The sequence below is a fragment of the Pollicipes pollicipes genome, unplaced genomic scaffold, assembly GCF_011947565.3.
Source record: "Pollicipes pollicipes isolate AB1234 unplaced genomic scaffold, Ppol_2.1 Scaffold_2555;HRSCAF=2994_pilon_pilon_pilon, whole genome shotgun sequence".
In the NCBI taxonomy this organism is placed as follows: domain Eukaryota; kingdom Metazoa; phylum Arthropoda; class Thecostraca; order Pollicipedomorpha; family Pollicipedidae; genus Pollicipes; species Pollicipes pollicipes.
The window spans coordinates 39,681,535-39,693,420 of NW_023596136.1; the positions used below are offsets into that span (position 1 = coordinate 39,681,535).

Genomic DNA, 11,886 nt, shown 5'->3' on the forward strand with positions numbered 1-11,886 from the left:
GGCGCATTTTGATCCGTTCCGAGACCCGCCCATTACGACGGGGCCGGTATTTCTTCGTTAACACGCGCCCGGGTGGCCAGCTAGATACCCTTCGCTCGGGTGGACAGAGGTCAATTTGACCCCGCTGACATCTCAGGAACTAAGAAATCTAGAGACACCAAATTTACAGGATGTGTTGACTCGTACGTGAACTCACTTAGATCAAAGTTTCAGGTTCTTAAGTCATGCCCTTCGGGGCAAAAAGGTCAAACAAGGTCAAGTTCCAGGTCGGTCTCTTTTGTGCCCCCAGAACCTAGATAATCGTTATTAAGCAGAAGGTCACATTCCCATTCAAGGTCAGTGACCTTATTTGACCTTTTGAAGGTCAAGGTAACCAAAATAACACAAGATTGCTTTGAGTTTTGCATTTGACTAAGCGACAAAAATTATGCTAGGCAGTATGTACCTAAAACAAAATGTTGACCTGAGTCATTTTAGGTCAATGACCTACTCCGATCCCTAAGAAGTCCATGGAAGATGCGAAATGTGGTTCCTGCTATCAATTAACTCAAAATGAGCACCAGAAGCTATCCCATATAGCAAGCCCTAGAGTAACAAAGCAGGTTGGTTTTGACTTTGGTGTGACCTTTATACCAGACCTTTTGCTCCTTCAACTGTTGTGTTGCCTAGGAACGCCACTCAGCGATGTATGGTTTCGTCTAGCACCCCAGCGTTGGATCAGATTGAAGGATTTCCTAGAAATTGTCTTCGCTGAAACCATGGACTGACTTTGACCTGCCATAGGTCAGCGACCTTACAAGGTACATCTAAATTTGCATACCAAACGATCTGCTGTTCAATTGTCCACAGCTATACAAAATTTAGCGCGGCTACGCCGCGCCGTTCAGAAAGCATTCTGGAAAAACCTTTGGAGGGTCAATTTGACCCCCTCCCCCATCCGAGCGCGTGTTAAATCTCCATACCCCGGAACATTCGCCGGTCGTACCTCGGCATGCGTTGACGCAGGTGAGCGCCACCCAGCTGAGCGCTATGTCCCAGGCCAGACGGTGCAGCGAGTCGTAGGACACCGTCTTGTCCGTGGTCCAGGTGGCCGTCAGGTCATTGCTCCACTGGCGTGCCGTACACAGTTGGCAGGCTGGTGGCCGACGGTGGTGAGAACCCGCCACGCTGACGGACTTGGGGGCAGATGGCGCCACCGGGTGTAACAATAGATGGCGCTGAGGCGAGGTGGTGTCCACAGCAGAACAAACCACCGTAGGCACTGCGCCTGTTAGCGTTTGTGGGGTCTGCTTGTTGATTTGCCGTGCGTAAGGGGCTATAGAGGAGTTGGGACTGTCTCACATGAAATTAAACCTCCCGCGTCGCATGCAATGGTAAATTATGGCTACACGTCCACCCTCCCATACATTATCTCCTCGTGGAGACAAATGCTCAAGTCCCAAATGCTCAAGTCCTCAAGTCCCAGTCCATCACTGCAAACATCAACTGCTCAGGAAATATATGCGCTTAAGTACCTACCAGTGCCAGGGGGTCACCTGTTGTGGTGCTGAATACTAATCGGATGGCCACTTCCTCTACTGTGCATACTGCTGTGTTCTATCTACCTGAGTGTCGTTGATATGTACGGTTATATGAAAATGCGTTGACATTCGCTTCCCGTGCCTTGGACCGGGCAACATTCGCCGGCAAACATAAACCTTGCACCGGATTCCCACGTAACCAGCCTACCATTCCCAGTCACAGGCAGAGCCGGGAGATCATCAATGGCGTGCAAGTATGTCCGTAGGGCGCACATCACAATGGACAGCATCTCCTAAAATTGGGATCATGCCACAGCTGCAACCCCTACCACTTCACCGCGCCGATAACGTGAGAATTTTGGAACTTGGAAGAGTTGTAAGGTGTTTTCCGTTGAGATTGCCGGTTATGGCCTCAAACAGTGGCACGTTGCAGCGTCCACCCTGACTGACCACCCCAGATCGTGAGCCGGCTAAACGGCCCGGTTCCAAAGGCATTGCCTCGACCTTGCCGACGTCCCTGAACGGCCCACAAGCGAATACAGCTCTTCCAAAGGTAATTCCGGCTTCTTGGGACGGGTGGCCTCAAATAAACAGATTACGCTGTGCTTTTTCGGGCTGCCATGCATTCACACCCCACGGCGTGGGCGGTGCTCGTTTTTCACTGGAGGAGCGCCATGAGTGGCATGCCCGGGCCACTTACCTCGAGCCCCAGATGATTCAAGGCTTGTGCACAAGACCGGAAGTCCATCGCATACAAGACATGTCATCGTTAGCCATGTGGTGTCGCCTCACCACCTCATCGTGCTGATAAGCATTTGCCAAGTCATTGAACGGGCTGCCTATCAGTCAAATCAGCGCGATATCACATCATACCATGCTACCCCGCAACCTGTCAGCAGCGTCCTTGATGCTTGCTTGAGCCACGATGCTGAAAAACGACAGCGACGAAGTAGTTCTATTTATTAAAAATGCTGTCAAAATACACGATCTAATGACATTAGACGAATTAATATGTAAATGTAGCTGTTGTGGCAAATCACTTGTTGCCCGTGTGCGGCACTAAGACACAAGTCGTAACAATCAAGGTTCCAATGCCAGAAGCACAGAAACTGGCAGTTGAGACAAAAGCAATACGGGGCACTACGAGTAAGTAGCGATAAATTCGAGGAGCGGCCAAGATATCACCTGCCAATTGCGTAACAAATAAAAAAATAATGATAAAAGGATTTGCGACAGACGCCTGATTAACAAACAACACAATAAACTCATACACGATCGTGTAGAGGACGCGACCTCCATGACACTGGAAGGCGAGGCGAGTCGCATGCAAGCGACGGCGACACGCCTGCCTCGCTAGATCACAGACTACAGTGCACTGAGAACTTGACTAAACCGTGCCGCAAGAGCAGCCACGACGCGCTCACCTGATAAGCAGACAACAATCGACGCGCAGACATCCGAAGACAGTCTCGCACAAGCGCTGACTCAGGCGACACCCACTGGCACAAAGTTGGCTAATATCCCGCTCACGCGAGTACTTGGGAGGGAGAGGATTACGCGCCGGCGCCTCGAGAGACCGTCACCGCCACGGCCCGCCTCTGGAGCTAGACGAGGGTCCCCGCACCAGCCGTTGGCGGCGGACATGCCGTTAGCGATCGGCCGGCAGACCGGGCTGGCCGTCCGACCTGCCGATCGCGCCCATCAGTGGCCCTTGACGGCTTCGCGAGCGGCCAGAATCAGCGGGTGCAGGCTGGCTAGCGGGCGACACGTCTTCATGAACGGGTGTTTGAGCAGCTCGGCCGCCTGCGGCCGCTGCTCCACGTCCACCTCCAGGCAGAGGTCGAGGAAGCCCTGGAACGGCCCCGACAGCTTCTCGCGCTCCTTGACCTCTGGCCGGCCGTTGGTGGCGATCAGGTAGAGCGCGCGCAGCGGGTTCTCGTTGAGGTAGGGCGGCTCGCCTTCGATCATCTCGATGGCCATGATGCCCAGCGACCAGACGTCCACCTTGGGGCCGTACTGCTTGCGCGTCACAACCTCGGGCGCCATCCAGTACGGCGTGCCCACCATCGTGGTGCGCTTGGTCTGCTCGGGCGAGATCTGCGCGCAGAAGCCGAAGTCGGTCAGCTTCACAGAGCCGTCCATGCCGAGCAGGATGTTGTCCGACTTGATGTCGCGGTGGATGACGTGGTTGACGTGCAGGAACTGCAGCGCCTGCAGCACCTCGCGGCACACCGCCGCGATCTGGCCCTCGTCCATGCACGTCTCCGTCACGACGTCGGTCAGCGAGCCGCCCGGCAGGTACTCCATCACCACCCACAGCTCCTCACCCACCAGGAAGCTGTCCAGGTAGTTGACCACGTTCGGGTGCTTGTTCTCGCGCATCACGATGATCTCGTTGATGATGAGCTCCTTCTTGGGCTGCTGCGACAGGTTCATCTGCTTGATGGCCACCTCGACCCCGGTGGCCGTCTCGATGGCCGTGAAGACCGTGCCGGACGCGCCCTGGCCGATCTTCTCCATCTTGGTGTACTTCCTATGCGGATCGCCGACCGTCACGATGCTGCGCAGCCGCTCCAGGATCTCCTCATCGGTCATCTTCACGCGCGCGCGGCCGCCGTCACGCTTCGCCGGCGTCGGGTTCTTATTGGTGTCGAGGGCGCCGTTAGTGGGCGGCGGCGGCGGCGGCGGCGACGGTGGCGGCGCCGCCTCCTCCTCCTCTTCCTCGATCGGCTTGGTGTAGATGGACTTGGTGCGCTCTGGCCGCGCGGCCACCGGCGGCGGCGGCGGCGACGCCTCGCTCTCCTCCTCGGCCACCTCGCCGGACGCCGTATCCGGTGTGCTTGCCGTCGTCGCCGACGCGTCCGAAGCGTGGCGCGAGTCGGCCGGCGCGCTGTCGGTCACCACCGCCGCCGGCTCCGGCGCAAGGCTGGCGCGCGGCGGCCGCTCCCGTTCGGGCGACGACCACAGCGGGTTGTGCTCCACCGTCTTGGGCACCATGTACTTGAGCTGCTCCTGGTCCTTGGTGGACGCGTCGTAGTAGTTGAGCACGTCGATGACGGCCTGCGGGTTCTGCTGCCGCTCCTGCACGCTGATGTTGGCGCTGGAGAGCAGCGACACCCACGAGTCGGGCATGCCGCTGAACTCGCCGGTCACCGGGTCAAACCCAACATGCACCGTGTGCTCGAAGTTGGTCGGGTACGAGATGGCCGGCTTCTCGGCGTGCTTCTTGGCCTGCTTGGCCTTGAGCCGGCGCTTGCGCTCGTCGTCGGGCTCGCGCGGCAGCGGCCGCATGTCGACGGGCAGGGGCGCGGCGCTCGGCTCGCCGGCACCCAGCCGCACGCTGGCCATGCGCACCGGCGGCGCCGGCGGCTTGTCGTCGTCCCCCATGGCGTGCTGGTGCGCGGCGTCGGGCCCGCCTCCTGTGGAGCGCGCCGGTCCGGTCAGAGCGCCGCGCAAGGCTGAGCGCGTCTCCTCCGGCCGAGCAGCTGAGGACGGTCACACAGAGAGGCCGTCCGGTGGTTTAGAGTTATCAAACCACGTCATAGGAGATGAATCATCTGAACGACAGGTGTAGCGCTGGGCGACCGGGCTGGCCGCTCTGGTCTGCCCGACCAATCGAGGTGGGCTGCTCGACGGCAGCACCAGAAGCCAAAATGGGTGGCGGAATTTCAGCGAGAGCCTTCTATTCATGTTGAAAGCAATACACGATCAGAGGAATTACGGATACCGGGGAAACAGCGATCAAAAAGACTAAGCAAACGGATGCCAGGGAACTTCGGAACTTCGGAACGCACCGGAACTTCACTGATGTTCGGAGAACTACGACAGAACACGACATCCGTTGTGCACGAAATCGAACTTTGCCCCAGCTTCCGGCTTCTTTACCAAATTTCCAAACATGGCACGGAATTAAGCGAGATTCCAACTATCTAATTTGCACCTCTCCAGGGCGTACGAATTCCGGGGGTATCGGCAGTGTAGTGGATAAGCTGCGCGCCTGGCGAACAAAAGGTAGCGGGGCTCGATTCCCGGCGGTGCCCGCCCTTTCTGCCAGGGTGAGGCAGGCGACGCCATCCAGCCTCAGCAGCTGAGGGCGTCGTAAAGTCCCAATGACGACGACGTATAAAGTCGGGGACCCAAACGCACTGCGAGCTCCCTATACCTTGGATATAACGTAACAGCCCCTTCCCCCCTCCCCCACACACACACAGATGGGCTTGTACTGTTACTGCACCACCATAAGGAATGAAAACACACACGAGAGTGCCGGGCGGCTTACAAGCGTCTAATCGTACACGAAAAAACAGCGACAGGCTCACACTCAACCCCACATCCAAGAGTCGGTCCAACATGCGACATTATCGTGCACAGTACACGAGGGTGGGACGATTGCCAACGCTTCAAATGGTAATGATCCTGCCTCGACCAATCGCTTCGCTGCACCAGTATCGGTCCTACATTTTTAGCACCCGTATCCCTCCCGTAGTTGGAGATACAAGGCTATTTGGATTATTTCGGGCTGGGCAACTGGGCAGATTTCCGACACCCCACCAGTATAGACCGTAACTCGAGGTTTTATCAGGCAGGACATCCACCGCCGAGCGGGAAAGAACCAGCGGCCGTGAAGGGCGAAAACGTTAAAAAAAAAATCACGACGGCTGCGGGTAATATTCACCGCTAGAACGACCTGGCAATAACGGCATCGGCATATCACACGGCGACTTGGGTAACAGTACCCGGGTAATAGGCCTGGCATACTCCTGAGCCAGAGCCGCCGCACGCGGGGCAGTCAGCACAGGCTGGCCGGCAAATGCCCGACGCCTTATAGGTCGAATACCGACCGTCCAGCCACAGACCCGCGCCTAATTTGGCGTGAAGTTGGAGACTGACTCCGGGGCAAATCGCACCCTGGTAGGGTCGGCCATCCTGATTTGTGTCCAAATACGAAAATATAGCACTTGAAGACGAGACAAGCATGAACAATTGCAAACGGAAATCAAGCAACTGAGCTCTCGGTATCATTGATGAGACAGCTGTGCTTTAATATCCACATGCAAGCGTCATAAACCATGGTCTGAACTGGCCCAGGTAAAGTCCTTTGACTGTACTCAGTTTTGGCTCCTGGCTATGGTTATGGCTGACTTATGATTATGGTTGCGTGATCGCCAACGCTGTTATTGTAATCGATCACAGTGGGGCACATGCCGAAACTGTACCACTTTTTCGGCCGAATCGGAGCTGAATCAGAGCTTTCAAATCCCCCACCAGCAACATGAAATCTAAAAATTTGTCCCGGCACTAAAACCAGACACAACGAGTGGCGAGGCCACGGCTTCAGTGCCGGCAGTGGACGTGCTGGGCACCATATAATGTGCCCTGTGGTCATAACGTCATCGTACGACGTCATCACATCACCAGCCAGATGGTCCAGATGTCAAGCTGAAAATGTTCTCATGGAAATCTTGCTAGTAAAAGTTATAAGAGTGCTCAGTTCCTTATCACTTTTGATGAACCATTGCATGCTAGTGACATCACACATTCATCACAAGGTTACTCATCTGAGCAACCCCACAAAGATACTGAAGGATTGTCTGTACAGTGTATGGGTGATGCCAGACTCTGTTACTAACCAGGGCAAGCCAATGGTCAGGGTGGAAGGGGTGATGCAGGGCAAGAACATTCAACTGTGGTGCTAGATCATAAGCCAACTGGACCACTGCCAGTGCCAGGAGTATCATGAGGCCCAGTGCAGGTTGGGGAAAAGCCAATGCTCCTACCAAGACTTTGATCCTGACTCCCAGATTGCTGCTGTTCTTGAGGTACAGTAACATCAATCAATTAAAAGCATACCTCTCCCAAGACCTGACAATACCAGCTTGTCAAATGACAGCTATGCTCTTGCTTGGATAAAAAGGGCAAGCTTTCAATGAATTTAGCAACACAACACTGAAATTTTGCACAGATCTATCCTTGCTGTGTTCATGTTCTGAAACTCTCAGATATAAGCATTTTGCCACACAGCCAAATTACAGCAAGGGAAGTCTGGCTTTAAATCACTGGGGTGCCTCACAGTCATAACTTATTTTAAGAAGTTTGATCCAACCCCATTGAATGGATGAATTCCTGGGATCAGAAGTACTGCTAGGCAGTGTTTGTTGTGTGAGCCCAGAACCCAGTCATCCGATGGCACAATTCCTGGAAAAGGCAGCATTCAGTGGCAAAAGCTAACATGCCACAATGCTTGGCATAGTCCTTCATGCCCCCTACATTGACAGACCTTTAGTGCAACCTCTGTCGCCACCACCCCATGCCATAACTGTCAAGAGCAAATAGCAAACGCCAAGGCGACTCAAACCTACCCTGCCAGGAGTGGATGGATGGGAAGGCAGTTGCTCTAACCAACTGAGATACCAGGACAGACATGTACCAACAATGTTTGAGAAGTCATGAATTTTTTATCCAATAACAGTGATCTACCTGTGCTGTAAGTCTTTTGAGGTTTTGGAACTCCCCTGGCCTCAGTCAGAGGCCCCAATACATTGGCAGCATATTTGTGGCTTTACTTCATATTTCAATACACAGTACCAAATGTACCAAGAACTGGTATTAACTCAGACACTGACAGCTTGTTTTGTTGAAGGAAGTGTCATCAGAACTTCCTCTTTGTTCTACAGGATATCATCTCTTTGTACTTGCACAATCCCTTGAATGAAATGCAGTTTTTTTAAACTTATAGCCTTCTTGAACAAAGCACCCACTCTGCACAAGCTTTTCACTTCTTCAGATGAAATGAGTGCCCCTATGTTGCACCCCTCGCTTCACAATTTTGCTACGTGTTTGGAGAACCAAGACAGTTTCCAGCAACTGCCTGCCTTACTGGAAAGATGCATATTATCATCAGTCAAGTCAGGCAGGATCTCAAGCAAGCCCAAATCACAACATATAATTTAGTCACAATTCAAACATATCCAAGTAGCTCAGATTACCATATGAAGCTTTGCCATCAATACATATGAAAAATCAAAGAACAAGGGGCAACAAACAACAATTTTAACATCCACAATCCATGTATAAATGATCTGGAGCACTGGATGGGGTTGTACACACAGCTCATAGCACAAAAATGCATGTTAATGCCTTCATATGGCACATCAGGCAAATAATAGCAAATGAATGCCATGAATTTGAACCATAAAAGGTAAGAGTTTGAATAATCCGACAGTGTTGTGTAAGCACCCTGAGTAGTGGTTGAATTTTTTGCAAGTTGGCACACATTCATGAGTAATTTAAACATATACCCATACCACCTAACAACCAATAAAACATCATCAACTGAGACCGTGAGTGGTGGTATGATAAAGAACAGTATATCATGAAGTGAAAACTGAAGGGACGTGCAAACTGAATTGGACCATGAACTAAGTGAATGCTGCCTGTGATTAACTGCATGAGTTATATGTTGTCTTAACAGGTATTAACCTCTCACCTGTACAACAGTCAACCCGGCTCCACCAATGCTCAATCCGGGATCTATCATTCAGAGACAGCAGGGAAAAACGTGCTCTGTATCCCCTTCCTGTGCTAATGTCCTACAATCCTGTACCACCTACTGTTCACCCACGCGCTGCCACTCGCCGCTGCCGCAGGAGCGGGTCCGGAGACGACGCCCAACCCAGAACGACCCAAACGCTCTCCGTGGACCTCAGTCAAGGTCCTAAATTCGGCATAAACTTACCAAGCAGCTTGTATATAATCCGACAGAGCTGGTATCTTACGTCACTGGAAGTCATTTCGGCGGCAACCCGTAACTGGCATCCAGTGGCGTAGTCGCGGGGGCAGGCAGCACATGAGGCAAGTGATCCCCATGATGGATCACTAAGGAGCTGATTAGAGGGCTCAAAGGTCCCGACGGTCTGGCCCGAGGGCGTACTAACGTGCCACGACCCGAAGGGCCTGACTTTCACATAATATTTACAGGGCCCTTTGGGCCGATTGAGGGCCGCTTGAAGCAATGAAGGCAGGAACCATCATTATCAAACAGTCGGTTTCGTGTCGTTCTGAGCTCCGGAATCATCTTCCAAGCGGAAACGAGGTCGGTTCCCGCTATTTGTATTAGCCGGGGCTTCTCAGTCAATGTGGGGCTCTGTACCCGCCATGTGCCCACGCTGTACAAAATTGTTTTATCTTGGTAAGGGCCCCAAGTCGGCCTGAGGGCTCATTTTCCAAGCAGGGCTGGCTGCGGCCCGCAATTTGAATTCGTCTGGACGCCTGAGCTAATGAGGGCCCCTCTGTCGGCTGTAAGCCTATCTGTCGGCCAGGGGCCCACGGTCCCTAACAGGGGGTAAGTGTTGGCAAGAGGCTCCGATTCGTCCAGGGGCGGTGTTGAAGGGGCCCACAGTGGCCTCAGGCCAGTCGACGAAGGGCGCGATTGGATGGCCGAAGGCTCCGAATGGCTTGCTGTAAGTCACGTAAGGACCCTAGTCCGCAAGGACGGGACCTCAAATGTTAGCCAGAGAGCCCCTTGCACCGATTGGGAACCTTGTGGCACAATAAGGGCCTCTATTTCGACCAAAGATCACTACATCGAGCAGTCAGCTCGGCGTCGGTGTCGGCCCTTGGGGACAATTACTCAAGCCGCAACATGGTCGGGCCCACGATTTGCACTGTGATGGGTCCCTGCAGCAATGAGGGGCCTGTATCGGTCGGTGAATCATAGTGCCTAACAAAGGTTTTTGAGTCGACAGGGGGCCCCGAGGCGCTATGGAAGCCATTGCTGAACAGGTGCAGGGATGAGACCCCAAAGGGCAGAACGCTTCTTTCGTTGGGTTGGGTCTTCTGACAGTAAAAGAACATAAGAGAACCTTCGATGGGAAACGAGAATCCACATCGATATATGGAAGGGCCCTGTGCCAGTCTGGGGTCCCAGTATCCTCCGACCCATTCAGTCAAGGGCCCGTTAAGCCGAGTAGGAGTATGTCCCAATTATGGTACCCCTGTGGAGATAAGGATCTTTTTCGTCAATCATGGCCCCTGCGTCGATCCGGGGTCAGCTGCTCGGGTCAGATGGCATCCTACGTCGATCCAGGGCCAGCTGCGTGGGTCGGAGGGCATCGTGCGTCAGGAGCATTGTATGATATATTCCTCTGAAGGGCGTCCAGATCGACCAGGGAAGCCCGCCCCCATGTGGACTAGAATGGCAGCCGGTACGCACCCCGCGCTGTGCAGGAAAACCCCTTAATGCCCTCACCGGCAACGATAATGTGTCCCTAGTGATCTACTCACGGACTCCTTTGCCTGAAAAAATAAGGGGTCCCATTTATTTGTTTTCCAGAGAGGACGAAATGAGGCCAAAACAAAGAACTTCCTCTGCCAACCCATGTTAGCCTGAGAAAGTCCATCCTTTTCCAGAATTCAGTAGTGAGGCAAATTATTTGTTTGGGACGGCATTTCGCCACCTGCCATTCGAACCCTCCGTCCCACCACTTACCAAGACTGGCTGTGCTCCTGACAGTTGTGTTTCGCCGCTTTTATGGCATTGGGGATTTGTATTACGGCATAATTCACACATGCGTCACATACAAAATATACTGTAACGAAGGCATAGTTTCACCAAATGAGTTCGGGTGGGGAGGTTGAGGAGTGAAAAGGACACAACTGTCCTTAAAATAAGCCAACAAAACGGGGTTTTTCCCGATACCATCCACTTCCTTCTCAAACCTGGTGGGCTGGATCGCAAAGTTGGAAGAAGGGGGGGGGGCTAGAGCCCCGAACTTAATAGGAAACTATGCCCCTGGTCTCAACCTTTTGAATGGACGGATTTCTGGGATCAGATCAAACGCCAAGAAGTGCTTGCTGCGTCAGGTGCGTGAGCCTGGTGAGCCCGAGGTTGGTGAGCCCAGGCCAAGGCTGTCTAACGGCCCAGGCCAACTCCTGCCGATTGCGAACTTTCGGGTCGACGTCATAATTCTAGTGGTGACACTTTAACGCGCCACAATGTTTGACACGGGTCGTGCTGCTCTCTGACGTCACCTGACCTTTTGCGCAGCCGCTGCCACCGGCCACAGGTCATACTAGTCGAGTGCAAACAGCCAGCGCCTGAAGGGGCCCAGGCCTACCCCTCCACGGATGGGTGGATCGGAAGGCAAGGCGCTTTAACCAACTGAGCTATCGGGGCGGACACCTCGGACCCCTGGGCCGCGTTCCTCATTGGCAAAGCACCTATCTGAATGGCTACCTATGACGTTGCGAGTAGCTACGTCATACATGAGCGACTATCCTCCAAGCCGTAGGAGCTTTTGTGACGCACTTACCTCTGACGTCATAGGTTGCAACTTGTGGACAGCTGTTGGTAATGGGGAATGCGGCC

At 53.6% G+C, this 11,886-nt stretch overlaps 1 protein-coding gene across 1 annotated transcript; it reads right to left on the minus strand.

Annotated features, from left to right (window-relative positions):
* Positions 1-2,463: 2,463 nt before the first annotated feature.
* LOC119107136 (serine/threonine-protein kinase PAK 2) lies at positions 2,464-9,184 on the minus strand. The gene is made up of 2 exons (XM_037230509.1): positions 9,007-9,184; positions 2,464-4,939 (listed from the first exon to the last, which is right to left on the minus strand). The coding sequence occupies exon 2, from the start codon at positions 4,905-4,907 to the stop codon at positions 3,222-3,224; it is 1,686 nt and encodes a 561-aa protein (XP_037086404.1). The 5' UTR covers positions 4,908-4,939; positions 9,007-9,184; the 3' UTR covers positions 2,464-3,221.
* Positions 9,185-11,886: the final 2,702 nt, after the last annotated feature.